Here is an 18975-nt window from a genome sequence, read left to right on the forward strand (position 1 = left end):
TTTAGAGGAGTTCAATTTTCGTCTTGTGGATGAGGAAACGGTTCTGAAATTCTTGCAGAATCTGAAAAATAGTTCTCCTGGTTTCGATAATCTTTCGATATCGTTTATCAAGATATGTTGTCCTCTTATCCTTCCTTTTATTGTGAACATCTTCAATACAATTTTGCTTGATTCAAAGTTCCCTACATCCTGGAAGCATGCTCAGGTTACCCCTATTCCCAAAAATCGTAGTCCTCAGCAACTCTCTGATCTTAGACCCATCAGCATTTTGTCAGGATTATCCAAGTTGTTTGAGAAAATAATGGCTGACCAACTTGCCGAATATCTTGAAAAAAATTCGATTTTGCCTGGAGTTCAATCGGGTTTTCGTCCGGGATACAGCTCCACTGGTGTACTGCTGGGGGTGACGGATGATATCCTGCGCTCACTCGATGACTCTAAATGTGTGGCTTTGTTTCTGCTAGATTTTAGCAGGGCCTTTGACACGGTTAAACATGATATTCTTTTAGCTATTTTGGAATCATGTGGAGTCCGCGGGAATGCTCTGCGCCTTTTCGGGTCATACCTGGCGGGTCGTTCACAGAGTGTGAAGCTGGGTGGTAAAACCAGCCGGCCTAGGAATATTCTGGATGGTGTTCCTCAAGGTTCAATTCTCGGCCCTCTCCTTTTTTTGGTTTACACCAGCCAGTTCATCACGTTTATTCAATATTGTAGGGTCCTTATGTACGCCGATGACTTTCAACTCTATTATGATTTCACTTCACCATAGATGACCTAGATGATGCAGCATTGAAAATGAATGAGGATCTGAATCGACTGGCCGACATTGCCGCGAGACATGCGTTGAAACTGAATGCGAAAAAATCATCTGCTCTCGTATTCGGTTCGAACAAGAACAAACAGATTATTAAGGACAGATACAAACCGACAATAAATAATGATGGCATTCAATTCGTTGATAACGCAAGAGACTTGGGTTTGATAATAGACGATTCTCTCAGGTTTCGTGAGCACGTAGTGAGTGTGGTTCGGAGGGCGTATGGTGCGTTAAGATTGCTGTACCCACATAGGTCGTGCCTTCCAGTGCATACTAAGAGGGTTCTGTGCGAATCTTTGGTCCTGTCGCAGTTCACTTATTGTTCACCTGTCTATAGTTTTTGTCTAGACAAAGAAACTTTGGACCGGATCCAACGTGTTCAGAATTCCTGTATTAGGTTCATTTATCGAATTAAGAAGTATGATCATGTGTCTCATAAATTGGGAGAATTGGGTTGCCTTCTGATGAGGATTTCCTTTAAATTTTTTTCTTTATGTGTATTTCACAATATCATTCTAAAGAGAAGCCCACCATATCTCTTTAATAGATTGGTATACAGAACAGACGTACATAACATCAACATACGTCGAAGAAATATTTTGTCGTGCCCCCGTCACAGAACATCTACTTTTAAAAGAAGTTTCAGTTATAATATATGTAAGCTGTACAATGGTGTTCCTGATCATTTGAAACTATTGAATCAAAATATGTTCAAGAAAAAAATTAAAACTTATCTTCTCGATCCCGCTTCAGTGTAGTTTCTCTGTCATCTCTGTAGGTTATTTGTATCTTGAAATGCTAATATTTAGATATTTTGCTTCTGCTGACTATTTAAAATTTTCTCTTTGTTTTTAATTTTAGATTAAGATATGTTCAAATGTGCATTTTGTATATAACAAGGGTTAAGTGGTAGAGCACCTTCGGGTGAACTTCCCCTTGAGATTTCTTGTGAAATAAAGACCTTATTATTATTATTATTATTATTATCATATTTAATTTGAAAATTGATTAAGAATTTCGAAGAAAAACAGCTTATATTTCAATGATAACATATCCGATCTAGCCGAGTCGAATGAGTTTTTCTGGAAGGTTTCTGGAAGGTTCGGAAGGATGAAGGAAGTAGAAAAGCATTTAACATTCAAAGGAGGAAATATGCTCAGAAACTGACAGAACTGAAAAGAGACTCAAATCTACACAAAATACTGAAAACAAAAATAGTATTCTGTGGAAAATATTACGAGAAGAAAATAAAAAAGTAGTCAGAAAGTGTGAAACAAATCTTACACCAAATGAAATGAACAAATACTTTACTGATATAGTAGCAAAAACTCTGGAAGATTGTCGAAGACAACAAGAAAATCCACTAACGCTCTTGCAATTTCCAGCTATTTCCATAGTATCCTAAACTTCGCTATACTCACCTGGGGAGAAACAACTGAAAGTAAAAGGATATTTGTAAAACAGAAGCAAGCCCTGAGAATCCTATGCGGTTTGAGTAGTATATATAGTTGTAGAGAATTATTCGCCAAAGAAAATATTTTTACCGCAACATCTATCTTCATATTGAATTATGTTTTATACATCTATGACAATAAAGAAATACTACTGAAAAACAACTTCAACCACACATAGAATACTCGAAATAAGAATAACTTTTTGATTCCTTATCATCGAATTGTAGCTTCACAAATGAACGTAAACTATCTGGCTATAAAAGTGTACAACAAACTACCAACTAAATCGAAGGAATTAGATAGAAGAAAACTTAAGGAGGAACTGAAATATATCCTCCTATAGAAGGCCTACCATAGAATAGAGGAATATATGGAAGATAATTTTTAGAGGCCTTGATTATATACTTGATGTTTATTGTTTGTCAAACCCAATGTGTAACGTTGTATATATATTATTTTTTGTTTTGTTCGATGACATTTATCATCTACTATAATTAACCATGTTGTGGTTAAGACACCGCATGTAATTTTTGATGGGTTACAAAAATTTGTAGAATGAATTTCGTTCAAATAAATAATTAAATGAATTTCCTCGATAATAATTTCCATATTGTCATTGTTATCTGGACGGAATTTATCTTCCAATTGCGATCTCGGATTCTCAACAGACGTTTTCAAATCATTGATGACCTTAATTAAATGAGGTATCAGTTTACAGTTGTCACAACTTACATTATCGCAACCCTAAAATTGATTTGAAACAGAGCGGCATTTTTCACATTTCCATGTAAAGCCCGGTACTGCCTTTATCAGTTGAACAACGACAAATCGATTACATTTTCATGAATTACTCAGACAAGAAAAGATTCAATAATCTATAGCAATACTACATTGAGATCAAGTTATTTTGCTAGCATTCACTGTCACTTGAGATATGGTGTGTTGAATTGGGGTTGTGCCACTGATGTTGGGAGAGTATTCATACTGCAGAAGTACGCAATAAGAATAATTGCTGGTATTCCTTTTCGAGAATCATGTAGGTCATCCTTCAAAGATTTAAAAATACTCACTTTGGTAGGAATCTACATTTTTGAAGTTTGTAAATATGTGTTCATGAATAGATATTTATTTGTTAAAATGATATCAAACATTGTTATAATACCAGAGGAAATTTTTTGTTAGCACCAAAAAATCACAGTACTGCGTATTATCAAAAAAATCTGCAGTATATGGGTTGTAAAATTTTTGATAGGTTACCTGTAGAAGTACAAAATTCTCCAAATTTATTTATTTTCAAGAAGAGGGTTTAGTCATTACTTTTAGATAAGAATTGCTATTATATTTCTGAGTTTTTTGAATGAATATATTTATTTTGACGTTTTCTTTTGTTGTATGCTCTCGCTCTGTATATTGAACATAAGAAATAAAGATTATTATTATATACAGGGTGTCCCGGGAAGAATGCGACAAACGGATAACATGAAATAAGGTCATTAGAAGGACTCGTATCAGGAGGTTTCAATCGCCTGAGTGCCTTCGTTTGGGATATACAGGGTGATGTTCATCTTACATCTTATGAGTGAAATTTCACAGTTCAATAACTCTTTAACTAATCAACCGAAAATTTCAAATTTTGAAGTTTTGTCACCCTTTACTATCGACTTCCTTCAATATTCCTGAAATCGAGTAAATTAGATCCGGACTAGGAAAATTTCAGACTTTCCCTATTTTCTTGAATATTGGATCACCCTGTACGTGAACATTATGATTTTTTCCGTTTACGTAATCACAAAGAATTAATTCATAATAAAAATTCTAAATCTCTGATGCTTGGCACGGTCATACAGGGTGAACAATAAATATTCCGTTATGAGTGATTTTTTTTTAGTTCAATAACTCTTCAACTAATCCAACGAATAATTTCATTTTTTGAAGTTTTGCCTCCCTTTACCATCGCCTTCCTTCAATATTTCTGAAATCGAATGAATGAGATCCGGACTAGGAAAATTTCAGACTTCTTCCATTTTCGTGAATATTGGATCACCTTGTAGGTTGAAATCATGATTTTTTTTCGTTTTCGTAACCACAAAGAATTAATTCATGATTCTCAATCTCCTGCTTGGCACCTCATACAGGATGATCAGTAAACATTTCCTTATGAGCGGAATTTTGCAGATCGCCATTCACAAGGAATGAAATCAACAATTCCCATTATTTTCAAGTTTGGACTCAAAATAATCCAAAATCAGTGATCTATAAAAATTCCCAAGTTAGATTCTCGATAAATGTTTGGTGTGGTAGCTACAACAACAATTTGATTTGCCCTAATATATTTTTTTAAAATAAGTAGACATGAGAAATTTATGAAAATTTTCAGAAACATAATTTTGTTTGTTAGAAAACATTCCAATGGAAACATTGTGGTTGCAACATGATGGATCTAATGCGCACTGAAAAAAAAAAAAGTGTTTGATTGTCTCAGTCTTTACTTGTCGGAAATTCATCTTGATGATTAAAAAGTAAAATAACTTATTTCCGCTTTATATATTTATTTTCACAACAATTGTTTCGTCATGATAACATGACTTCGTCAGGTGAGCATGGTAACTTAATCATTAAAAAAAAAAAGTGCGCAAATATGAAAACAGATGAATTGCTAAGTGGAAATATGGCTTGGACTCCTCGAGCAATTGCTACAAAGAATTATTAATATTTGCGATATTATTAAATCTCAACCGAAAACAATAACGAAAGGAAGGCGATGGTAAACGGTGACAAAACTTCAAAATTTGAAGATATTCAGTGGATTAGTTGAGAGATTATGGAACTGAAAAAAATTTCACTCTTAAGAAAATCTTTTTTGTTCACCCTGTATGGCCGTGCCAAGCAGAGATTTAGAATTGTTATTGTGAATCAATTCTTTGTGTATGCGAAAACGAAAAAAAAACATAATGTTAACGTACAGGGTGATTCAATATTCTCGAAGATAAAAAACATCTGAAGTTTTCTTATTCCGGATCTGATTGACTTGATTTCAGTAATATTGAAGGAAGGGGATAGTAAAGGGTGACAAAACTTCAAAATTAGAAGTTATTCGGTGGAATAGTTGAAGAGTTATTGAAATTTACTATTAGGGGAATGTTTATTGCTCACCCTGTATGGCCGTGCCAAGCTGAGATTTAGAATTTTTATTATGAATCAATTCTTTGTGTATGCGAAAACAAAAAAAAAATGTTCACGTACAGGGTGATTCACGAAAATAGGAAAGATCTGAAATTTTTCTAGTCCGGATCTGATTTACTCGATTTCAGAAATATTGAAGGAAGGGGATAGTAAAGGGTGACAAAACTTCAAAATTTGAAATTATTCGGTCGATTAGTAAAAGAGTTATTGAACTGTGAAATTTCACTCATAAGATGTAAGATGAACATCACCCTGTATATTCCAAACGAAGGCACTCTGACGATTGAAACCTTTTGATACCAGTCCTCCATAATGACCTTCAATCATGGTATCCGTTTGACGCTTTCTTCCCGGGACACCCTGTATACACGCAACAATAAGATTCTTAGTCTTAGTGATCTCTTGTTGCGTAACTTCCAAAAAAACTATCACTTTTTCACCAGAAAATTCAGAAATTATTACGAGCTCGTCTTATGTGCGTCGTTTATCTAATCTAATATGATTAATCTGGATTATTGTATTTTTTTAAGTAGAAACTGATATAATCTAATTTGAATTTCTTAAGAACCGACCTGAAACTTATTTACAAACAAGAGAGCCCCCCCATATTATTATCATCCATTAGTTTTCAAGAGTTTTTAGTGGCCTGATATGAATGGCTTTGCTATTTTCTTGTTCTGTTAAGTAAATTTTTCCATGTGAATACCATGCGTTTTTGTAGTTATTTTCCGTTTTGTAATCACGTACTTTTTCAAATAATCCCTGGTTTTCATAACTCATATCATGATTTATAAATATACTATTAGATATATTGCGATCAATAATTTTCTTACGAATTATATATATATATATATATATATATATATATATATATATATATATATATATATATATATATATATATATATACAGGGTGGCCACTTTTTCAATGGGATTGTATTGGTAACTTTTAAACCATAATAGTTAGAAGGTCGGTCAAATGGAGAAAAAGTTGCATGCATAGAAGCATTATCAAACAGTTCAAACAAATCGAGATTATCAGGGCCGGTTATTGAGATATCATAAGAAAAGTAAATTTTGTCATTTTGATTTTTCTTTTTTTCCCACTTTATTTCAAATATCATCAAAAAATGTTACAGGAATTTTTTATTCGACAGTAAATTGTTCTCAATTTGACGTAATCATATTTTATATTCAACGTTTCGTACTCTCTGGGCCACCCTCAACCTCATTTTTTTCAATACGGACCTGTATATTTTATGACACTTTTCGAAATAACTTTTAACGCCGAATTCAACGATATATCATACAATGTCATTCAAAGTTGATTTTCAGGTGATTTTGACCCTTATCCAATTTTCTTTGGGTCGGATCTGTAGTGAATGCAATTTATCAAAAACTGCTGTTAATAAAATAGTCAAGAGACGCGAATACAATGATTTCAAATTTGAATACCAAGCCTTGCAAAACTTATATCGTAATGATATCAAAATAAAGTTCGATTCTATAATTTGTTTCAAAGCAATAAATGACAAATCCAACAATAGTGATTTCTCGCGAGATTGAGAATGTATTGGATGGTATTCAAGAACACGAAATAAGCAAATATATAATCAAAGAATGGGTTCCAGAACCGTTAAGTGCATTTTACAAAATGGTGGACATTTCGAACACTTACTTCATTAATATTTATTTACTTTCGAATAATCATTCGATTTTTCTTTCATTAAATGATAATTCGTTTAATTATTATGAATTGAAATATGTAAATAATTATTACTTGTTTCTTGATTTGATTCTGATATGTTCCATTTAGTTCAAGATGAGTAAGATGATTTTCTCATCGCAATGTATTGCATGTTGTTAATTAAACTAAAGGTACCTAAATGTAATACAGATCCGATCCAAAGAAATTTGGATAAGGTTCTAAATCACCTGAAAATCAACTTTGAATGACATTGTATGATATATCGTTGAATTCAGCGTTAAAAGTTATTTCGAAAAGTGTTATAAAATATACAGGTCCGTATTGAAAAAAATGAGGTTGAGGGTGGCCCAGAGTGCACGAAACGTTGGATAAAAAATCTGTTTACGTCAAATTGAGAACAATTTACTGTCGAATAAAAAATTCCTGTAACATTTTTTGATAATATTCGAAATAAAGTGGGAAAAAAAGAAAAATCAAAATGACAGAATTTACTTTTCTTATGATATCTCAATAACCGGCCCTGATAATCTCGATTTGTTTGAACTGCTTGATAATGCTTCTATGCATGCAACTTTTTCTCTATTTAACCGACCTTCTAACTCTTATGGTTTAAAAGTTACCAATACAATCCCATTGAAAAAGTGGCCACCCTGTATGTCATTAAGTTTAATGGAAATCTCTCTTTTTGCTTTCATTATCTCATCTTTTTTCTTGCTACTTTCAAATATCACCTTCAAATGTTTCTCATTTTGTTTTCCTATGGCACACATTAAAATACCTCATTTTCCAAGAATACTTCAAGCTTTTCAGCAATCCTTTGAAACTTTGATTTCAGTTTTTTTCCCCTTCTAGTTGGTAGACCATTTACAACAATATTATTTTTCAAACCATCGCCCACGTTACGCCGCTTATCATCCTCGACGCATTTTTGCATGTTCCTGTTTCATTTCTAACATCTTCTTTTTGAGTTGTTTCGTCTGTAATTCTTGTTTTTCCAACTTATGAACAGCCTCCGATTCTCTACCTCCATATTTTCCAGCTTCATAATAACACCACCCAAGGAGTATTCCCTACCTCCAATACTCCGCCTGCTCGGGCCTGCTTGACTTCCCTTAGAATAGCTTATCTCATCCTCAGTATCAGACATATCCCCCCGCACCTCCGATGCCCCCATCTCCCCCTCCCGGCCGCAGCTATAACATATGTAAAAATAAGACTGTTATTTTTAGGGAAAACAACTTTATAACTTCTATGTTCTATGTTCTATGATCTACGTTCTATGTCTGAGATTCTAACCTAAGACTAGTTCATGTGGTATTTGTGAGTTATTTTAGAATCCCGAAGAAGTGGCATTGTTTTTGATTTCTTACAGGTCAGTAAGCTATTTCTTTTTATTTGTTTTTATTTATTTTTATTTTATTTCTTTGTATTACTTTGTATAATATTATTTCTTTTTTGTATGTGATTATGTTATATTTTAAACTAAACAAAATAAATCTTACAGATTCAAGACATCGAATCGTCTATTTCTTTGATTATAAAAATAAGAATTGATTACATTCTTATAAATCAAAAACGTAAGCTATGATGACGACAACCATGAAAATTTGCATCGCTTTGGAAGCATCAAATACTGATAAGAAGAAAAATACATACAAATTCAAATGGATCCAAACTACGGGAACAGAAAAAACATATTATGAAATACCAGAGGACAAACAGGATATATCTGACCATCATGAACTTTTGGCTCTACCGAAGGTGAAGAATATCTTGAAATCGATTAAAGCAAGAGGTTCATTTCGTACGAGCGTCATTTCATTAACCCCGGAGTTGAAAGAAATATATTTTGATGCCGAAGATTAAGATTAAGGATGAATATTTACAACTGATTTATTCACCCGCATACGTGAGAACAGTATTTGGACAAGAATCATCAGAACCACAGGATACGGTAGAACTTCCAAGAAAAAGCAAGGAGAATAAAAAGGATTTCAAGAAGATAAAGGAGGATTTTGTGCTGAATAATTTTGATGGTAAGAGTGTTTCAGTTAATTCATGGTTAGAAAAATTCGAGACGGAATGCACGCGTTGTGAAGTAGAAGAAGATAGAGACAGAATTTTGATTTTACGGTTGTTTATGGATGGAATAGCGAAAGAATGGTTTGATTCTAAATTAATTAGATTAGGTTTAGACAAAAGTTTTCAAATATGGAAAGAAAATTTCTTAGAGAGTTTTTGTGAAACGAGTTGGCATAAATATAGAGAGGCGTATTCATTTAGGTATAAAGGAGGAAGTTTAGTGGACTATGCTTTTAGGAAAGAAAATTTGTTGTTAAATCTCCGAAATAATTTTCCAACTGACATATTGATTGATTTAATTGTCACGAGTTTGCCAGATATCTTACAAAATAGAATTAATCGATCAAAAGTAACAACTTTCGAGAAATTATTGGGTGAATTGCGAAAGCTAGAAAGTTCAAAAAAATATGATAACGGTCGAAATAAAGATAATCATAGAATGACTAAATCTGCCGAACAAATTCCCTCCTATTCACAAACAAATAGAAAACCAATTAAGAAGGAACCATGCTCAATTTGTGAGAAGAAGGGCTTCTCAGGTAGATTTCACCTAGAAACAGTCTGTCGGCTAAGGAATAAATCCAATAATGTCGAACAAAAGAACATATCTGGAAACATAAGAACGGTAAACAATGTTGGGATACAGGATTAATTAAATGAGGCCATTTCAAACCAAAAAAACTAAGACTGTTGCCATTGATAAAATTGAAGGTGTTTATAAATAATAATGAATTATGTGGAATTTATGATTCGGGCTCAAATGTTAGTCTTCTGAATTCCAAAGTAGCAGAAAAGTTATGTCTACATATTCAAGAGAATAGAAACACATTCAAAACAGTCAGTGGCAGGACAAATTTTTCAGGAAAAATAATTACAAAAATGAGAATCGATAATATCGAAAAAGAAGTTGTACTTTTTGTGGTTAATGAGAAAAATTTCGAGTATGATATTCTACTCGGACTAGATTCTATTTCCAATTTTCAATTAAAACAAGATTTTGATTTGAATATTTATCAAAGATTAGATATGAATGAAGAGAGAAAGATCGATTATCTCAATAATAATAATAATAATGATTACACCATCAATTTCAATGAAGGGATACCAACAGAACTTTTCGAAGCAAAATTAGACCATTTGGAAACAAATCAGAGAAGTAAAATTGAAGTTTTAATAAATAAATATGACCATATTTTTGCAAAACACAAGTTTGATATTGGTCAGGTGCAAAATAATGAGGCACATATAAAACTTTTAGAACACAAATTTATAGCAAAAAACCGTACAGATGCTCAATGGAGGATCAAAAAGAGATAGAATTCCAAATAGGAAGATTGTTGAAAGCGAATCTGATTGAGGAGTCCTCCTCACCTTTTGCATCACCAATCACTTTAGCATATAAGAGAGATGAAGGGTCTAAAACCAGATTGTGTGTCGATTTTCGTGAACTCAATAAATTAATTGTTCCCGAACCACAGCCTTTCCCATTAATTGATGAAATCTTAGCCAAGACCCGAAATGCAAAATTCTTTACAACATTAGATGTAAATTCTGCCTTTTGGTCGATTCCTATTCGCATCAAAGATAGATATAAGACTGCTTTTGTGACACAGAATGGTCACTGGCAATGGAAATGTTTACCTTTCGGACTTAAAACATCCCCGGCCATATTTCAACATATATTGAATAATATTACCAGAAAATATAACCTGAATTTATTCTGCCTAAATTATATAGATGATATTCTAATATTTTCTTCAACATTTGACGAACATATAGAACATTTGGACAATCTCTTGAATGCAATATGTAATGAAGGATTCAGACTTAAATTTATCAAGTGTAATTTTGCAGAAGAAGAAGTCAAATATTTAGGACATATTGTAGGAAACAATACAGTACGACCTATAAATGACAATTTAATTTCCATTAGGAATTTTCCTCCACCAGATACTCGGAAGAAGATAAGGCAATTTTTGGGTAAAGTTAATTTTTATCACAAATATATAAAAGATTCAGCTAGATTATTAGAACCGTTGCATAATTTACTGAGAAAAGATGTAAAATTCAATTGGTCATTGGCTTGTCAGGAAGCTTTCAATAAGGTTAAGGACATCCTTTGTTCTGAGCCAATTCTTGCAATTTTCGACCCAAGTGCCTATACTACTATATATACTGATGCCAGTATTCAAGGAGTAGGAGCTGTTCTTAAACAAAAACAGATTAATGGTGAAATGAAACCCGTAGCGTATTTTTCTAAAAAACTGAATAAATATCAAAAGAACAAGAAAGCAATATTCCTAGAATGTCTGGCAATTAAAGAGGCAATTAAATTTTGGAAATATTGGCTAATGGGACATAAATTTATTGTTGTTACTGACCATAAGCCATTAGAAGGGAAAGAATTTCGTACAAGACCAGATGAAGAGCTGGGTGACATGATGAATTTTCTATCACAATTCGATTTTGAGATTAGATATGAACCAGGAAAAGGAAATGTAGAAGCAGATTGCCTTTCTAGAAACCCAGTTCTGGAAGAAACGGAGAATATGGACGAATGTATAAGAACAGTTAATTTGGTGGAATTAAATGAAATAAAAAACGATCAACAGAATAATCTCTTAAAGATAAATAGTATGAGAAAAACGGTTGTAGAGAAAGAGATACATTACAAATTGTACAAAAATAACAAAAAAATAAAATGTGACATATGTTGTAAAAATAAAACGAGAGTAGGTCAAAAGTATGGTCTCCTTTCTCAACTGGGCCCAGCAAAGGAACCATTTGAAATAATGTCATTAGACACAATTGGAGGTTTTGCTGGAAACCGCTCTTCAAAAAGATACCTTCATCTCCTAGTCGATCATTTTACTAGATATGCATTTGCGAGCACTTCAAAACACCAAACAACCGAAGATTTCATCAAATTAATTAATAAAATTCAAGATAAACGACCGATCAAAACACTATTAACAGACAACATATGAGAAGTTTGAATATACAATTGATTTTCACAACAGTAGATTGTCCTTCTTCTAATGGTCTGAATGAACGACTGAATCAGACATTAGTGAACAGAATAAGGTGCAAACAAAACGAAACGAAAACTAGGGCATGGACGAAAATAGCCGATGAATGTATTGAAGAATACAATAGAACAGACCATTCTACAACGGGATATAGCCCAGAATATTTACTTTGTGGCAGAACTGATCCCATTGCTCCAGAAAAACTTATAGAAGAGAGAAATTTACCAAAAGATAGGGAAATAGCATATAAAAATTCTTTAGGCTATCATGAATACAATAAAAAACTGATAGACAAGAATAGGAAACATTATGATTTTAAAATTGTAGACTATGTTTACGTTGAAAATAAATCAAAATTAAATAGAAAAAAACTTGATGAAATAAGAATAGGACCTTTTCCAATAGTGAAAAAAATTTCTAACACTATATATGAGATAAATATTGGAAATAAAAGAAAGGACAATAATTATTTTCATGTAACTAAGTTGCTCCCATGTGAAAACGCAAACATGTAATGTAACATGTAATATACTCTGCGTGGGGGGATGTAAGAATAAGACTGTTATTTTTAGGGAAAACAACTTTATAACTTCTATGTTCCATGTTCTATGATCTATGTTCTATGATCTACGTTCTATGTCTGAGATTCTAACCTAAGACTAGTTCATGTGGTATTTGTGAGTTATTTTAGAATCCCGAAGAAGTGGCATTGTTTTTGATTTCTTACAGGTCAGTAAGCTATTTCTTTTTATTTGTTTTTATTTATTTTTATTTTATTTCTTTGTATTACTTTGTATAATATTATTTCTTTTTTGTATGTTATATTTTAAACTAAACAAAATAAATCTTACAGATTCAAGACATCAAATCGTCTATTTCTTTGATTATAAAAATAAGAATTGATTACATTCTTATAAATCAAAAACGTAAGCTATAATGACGACAACCATGAAAATTTGCATCGCTTTGGAAGCATCAAATACTGATAAGAAGAAAAATACATACAAATTCAAATGGATCCAAACTACGGGAACAGAAAAAACATATTATGAAATACCAGAGGACAAACAGGATATATCTGACCATCATGAACTTTTGGCTCTACCGAAGGTGAAGAATATCTTGAAATCGATTAAAGCAAGAGGTTCATTTCGTACGAGCGTCATTTCATTAACCCCGGAGTTGAAAGAAATATATTTTGATGCCGAAGATTAAGATTAAGGATGAATATTTACAACTGATTTATTCACCCGCATACGTGAGAACAGTATTTGGACAAGAATCATCAGAACCACAGGATACGGTAGAACTTCCAAGAAAAAGCAAGGAGAATAAAAAGGATTTCAAGAAGATAAAGGAGGATTTTGTGCTGAATAATTTTGATGGTAAGAGTGTTTCAGTTAATTCATGGTTAGAAAAATTCGAGACGGAATGCACGCGTTGTGAAGTAGAAGAAGATAGAGACAGAATTTTGATTTTACGGTTGTTTATGGATGGAATAGCGAAAGAATGGTTTGATTCTAAATTAATTAGATTAGGTTTAGACAAAAGTTTTCAAATATGGAAAGAAAATTTCTTAGAGAGTTTTTGTGAAACGAGTTGGCATAAATATAGAGAGGCGTATTCATTTAGGTATAAAGGAGGAAGTTTAGTGGACTATGCTTTTAGGAAAGAAAATTTGTTGTTAAATCTCCGAAATAATTTTCCAACTGACATATTGATTGATTTAATTGTCACGAGTTTGCCAGATATCTTACAAAATAGAATTAATCGATCAAAAGTAACAACTTTCGAGAAATTATTGGGTGAATTGCGAAAGCTAGAAAGTTCAAAAAAATATGATAACGGTCGAAATAAAGATAATCATACATTCTTATATTCCTGGTTCTGGTTCATGTGAGATAAACGTGCATATAGTTCTTGATAGTTTTCGAGTTTATTATCCCAGTTTTTGGCAAAATTCGTCAAAATTTAGTGAAGGTAGAGCTGAGACCATTTGTACGGTTCTTTTTCTGGTCGTCGAAGTATTATAGACATTTAAAATAGTATTCAATTATATAGATTTGTGGAAACCATTGATTACGGAAAGTATCTAATCTCGACATTGACATCTGTTGTGATTGCACACATATACTGTCGTTAACTAAAGGGTGACATACAAGCTCATATCTCATTATTTCTGGTTATAATAAGAATGTCCATAAACGAAGAGTTAGCCAAGTTTTTAAAAAGGGAGTTTGCGAAACAGACAGCTACATTGAGGGGAGAATTAAGTGAAATTCTGAGGGAGGAAATAAAACAATCTGTACTGGCCAATGAAACTAGAATTTCGTCATGTGAGATAGAAATTAGTAAAATACAGAGTGAAATTCTGAAGATCAAACGTTCTGCTATAAAGAATAATGTTATAATATTCGGTTTGAATTTGGAAGATTCCAATTTGGTGCAGTCCGTAATCTCTCAGATAAATTCATTGCTGGGGACAGAGATTGCTGAGAGAGAGGTCAATAATATCTATAGATTGGGTAAGAAGAAGTCAATAGTCAAAATTGAGTTTCTGTCATTTCTTACCAAATTAAAAGTTGTTAGCAATCGTCGGAAGCTCAGGGGAACTCAGGTTTATATCAACGAGGATCTCTGTGAAGAGGACCGTCGTGATGCGGAACTTCTGAGACAACAGTTATCCCTAGCCAAAAGCAAGAATCTTAAGGCATATATAAAGGCAAGGTGCCTCTATATTAATGGTGACAGATATACAGTTGAAGAACTCAGGGAAGAGGTGAAGGTGGAACTTGGACAATCTGATAGTCCTAAGAGAAAAGTAGCCGAATTACCTACGGCTGCTGAACATGTAATAAACAGTGCCCCCAATAGTCCCGCCCCTGTAGGAAGATACAAGCAAATGTTGAAAGAACACGATCATTTGCAGATTGAGGAAGATTCTAGGATTAGTAAGGAGATTTCAAACATATCACAGATCCTGGATAGAGCAAGGGATCTGGGTGAGTTGGGGAGGACGAGATCACACTCATCGAGCAGCAATAAGGGGACACAGAAATCTGGTAGTTACGGAAATAAGCCAAAGACAGTTAAATAGGGAAGTATTTGGAAATATTGTTAGAATACTGTTTATTTTGGAATTTATCAACGATTAATAAAAATTTTTGTTTGTCATTATTTTTGGGTATTTTGTGTATTTTTTAGACTATTTTTATTTTGATTGTTTTGTTCATGATGGATCAGTTCTTGAGAGACTTTGATGATGGTGAATATGAAACTAAATATATAGATCAAATATGTGATTTAGAAATGAAAGATTGTACACAATCTAAATTCAGAATCATTCATAACAATATAAGAAGTGTTGAAAAAAATCTTGACGAGTTCAAAATAAATTTAAGAACCTGTATCGACAAATTTCATGTTGTGGTCTTGACTGAAACATTCCAGATTTCAGATCTTAGAGTGTACCATATTGATGGGTACACGAGTGTTTACAACGGTGGAACATATAACAAAAATGATGGAGTCATAATATACATCCGTGAAGATCTGGAATATCGTCATGGGATAGTGCCGATTGGGGACATTACAGCCTTGGAAGTAGATATACAACTGCTAGGTAAGATAATTAGAATAACTGGCATTTACCGCTCACCACAGATCTGCACCCAAAGATTCAATCAGGATCTATTTTGTAATCTTGAAAATGCAGATGAGTGTGATCAACATGTGTTGGTGGGTGATATGAATGTTGATCTGATGGCTTCAAATGATGTTGTTGTGGAAGAATATAAAAATATTTTGAGTTATTTCGGTTACAGATCTTATATAAATGATATAACCAGGCCCCACAGTGGGAGTTGTCTAGATCATATATACTTGAAAAGCAATAACACTACTATAGGTAAAAATCATCATGCATATATTGCTCGTACAGACATAACAGATCACTATTCTATAATAATTTGCCTAGATTATGAAAAAAATCAGAAAACAACAACTACCACATATAAAAGTTACGTTAATTATGCAAAAATGAAAGATTATCTGAGAAATATAAACTGGCAGGAAATAATAAAAGGAAAAAACGTAAATGCATTTGCTGACACTTTAATTAATGTAATTACAACTTGTTTGATAGACAATACAAAGAAAAAGAAGTTGACATATAATAAAGCAGGAAAAAAGGATTGGATCACCCCAAGTATTTTGAAGTCTATTATTAAAAAAAACACTTTATATAAGGAACACATTAAGGACCCATATAATTCAGACTTAAAAAAAAAGTATAATGCTTATAAAAATGTTTTACAGAAGCTGATAAAAACAGCAAAGAACAATTATATGAATAATTGTGTTTTGAGAAATTCATCGAGAACTAGATCTCTGTGGTCTTTCGTGGATAAAGTTTGTGGGAATGTCAGACCTGAAACAAAAATTAGTTCCATTAGAAGCACTAGTGGTAGAGTGGTTACGTCTGGGAAAGAGATAGTGGAGGAATTCGGTGAATATTTCGGTAATATAGGGAAGCAACTTGCTGATAACATAAAAGAAAACCAGGAAAGTGTGGAAGATGTAAAATTTTGTGGAAGTTCATTATTTCTGTTTCCAACTTGTCCTAGTGAAGTAGAATTGATCATAATGGAGCTGAAAAATAATGGTGCTCCTGGAAAGGATGGTATAAAATCTGAGCTCTTGAAAAAGATAAAGGGGGAAATTAGTGAACCTTTATCATTGTTGGTGAACTTATGTTTCGAAACCGGGCAGTTTCCTGGGACTTTAAAGACAGGTATTGTTGTACCACTATACAAGTCAGGAGAAAAAAACAAATATAGAGAATTATAGACCTATTACATTAACATCTAACTTTGCAAAGATTATTGAGAAAATATTCAAAAATCGCATACTCTGCTTTTTAGATAAGAATAAGATATTATCTGACAACCAATATGGATTCAGAAAGGGATGTTCGACAGAGGATGCGATTAGAAAATTAACAAAAAATATATATAATTGGCTAGATACAGGAAGGATGGGATTATGCGTTTTCATAGATCTTGCCAAAGCGTTCGATACAGTTTGTCATAAAAAACTACTCGGAAAACTTTACAGAATTGGTTTCCGGGGTAGGGCTTACGATCTGATTGAAGATTACATAACGGAGAGAACTCAACAAATAAGGGTGAATGACCATGTGGGGGAGATAAAGTCAACAGAATATGGAGTTCCCCAGGGAACTGTTCTGGGACCGATATTATTTATAATATATATGAATAATTTACTACTAATGGAAGGAGACGGAGATATTATCAGCTTCGCAGATGATACCGTTATTTTATATGAGGATGCATCATGGAGTAGATTAAAATTAAAGGCTGAAAAGGATTTGTACGGTAAAATTCAATGGTTCAAAGAGAATAAATTAACACTCAACTTAATGAAGACGAAATACTTACCGTTTAGTTCCTATAAGACAGGTCTTCCGCACATGGGAAATCTGGAAGTCGACAGAGGTGTATCAATTCTTGAAGCGGAGAAGATCAAATATTTGGGCATTATGGTTGATAGACACCTGCGATGGGACTTGCATATTGATTTATTGGTGAGAAAACTTAGATGTCTGCTTCCAAAATTTAGACATCTGAGAGGGTACATGAGTACGTCATACCTGAGGATGATTTACCTCTCTCTTTGCCAATCTCTCATTAAATATGGAATCATTGGCTGGGCCGGCTGGGGTGGGGCATACATTTGCCATATGAGAAAGGTGGAGATTATACAGAAGTGGATACTCCGAACTATTTATGAGAAACCACTAATGTTCCCATCTGGTGAGCTGTATGATGTCTCGGGGGTTCTGACTCCACACCAACTCTTCGCTTTGGAGATGATATATTCAGTTAATGCCAAGAAGATTGATATCAAGATGAGTACTAGTGATCACGAAACAAGAAACAGAAGAAATCAGGTATTTAGACCAAGAGCTAAAAAACGGATAGGAGAAAGATGTTTCACCTACCTCGCACCGCGTGTCTATACGAACTTTCCTGATGATCTGAAGAATGGCCGAAGGCTTATTAAGAAAAAACTGAGACATTGGATTATGGAAAGAGGCAGGGAATATTTTTATAGGATTGTTAACCCATAGAACTGCTTAATGAAAATTCTTATTTGCGAAGCAATCCCAGTGTGGATGTAGTAGCACGTTTTCCATTGGCGTGACAATCCAGCTACCCATAGGACACCCGTTTTTCTTATTTTATGGATTTTATTTTCATTGGTTACATGATGTAATGGTCCATTTGCCGATAGAACATTCATTTTCGATTTGTTTAGAATAAGTATATTATTTTGGTTTTTGTATGAAAGTATTATATTTTGTATTTTGTATATCGCATACTGGCTTGCGCCTCAGCGATTAATGTTTATACTGATTTTTCAGAATAAACTATTATTATTATTATTATTATTATTATTATTATTATTATACATACAGGGTCTTTCACGAGGAACCTCACCCATATTTATACGGGAAACTACTGAACGTATTTTCATGAAATTCAGCACTTACAAGTATTTCACGATGCTGATAAAATCTAAAATATTTTCAAGGCATGAGCACCTCCGGTTTTTCCGGAAATTACGTCAACTTCCGTTTTTCAAATTAGAACACCATTTTTTTATTGCAGAAATAGATCC

At 33.1% G+C, this 18975-nt stretch overlaps 1 protein-coding gene across 3 annotated transcripts in view; it reads right to left on the minus strand.

Moving 5' to 3' along the window:
* LOC123672393 overlaps window positions 1–18975 on the minus strand; it is an 86631-nt gene that overhangs the window by 29098 nt on the left and 38558 nt on the right. Inside the window, exons 5-6 of one of the 3 annotated variants that reach the window (XM_045606500.1) lie at window positions 17733–17773; window positions 16552–16702 (exon numbers count right to left, since the gene is read on the minus strand). The exons of 1 other annotated variant lie outside the window; for it this stretch is intronic. In XM_045606500.1, coding sequence (XP_045462456.1) covers window positions 17743–17773 — 31 coding nt within the window. In that variant the 3' untranslated portion in view covers window positions 16552–16702; window positions 17733–17742. Of the gene's footprint in view, window positions 1–16468; window positions 16703–17732; window positions 17774–18975 lie in introns of those variants that run through there. One more of the 3 variants, XM_045606499.1, reaches the window with a different exon arrangement.

The sequence above is a fragment of the Harmonia axyridis genome, chromosome 2 (genome assembly GCF_914767665.1).
Source record: "Harmonia axyridis chromosome 2, icHarAxyr1.1, whole genome shotgun sequence".
Taxonomy (NCBI): Eukaryota; Metazoa; Arthropoda; class Insecta; order Coleoptera; family Coccinellidae; genus Harmonia; species Harmonia axyridis.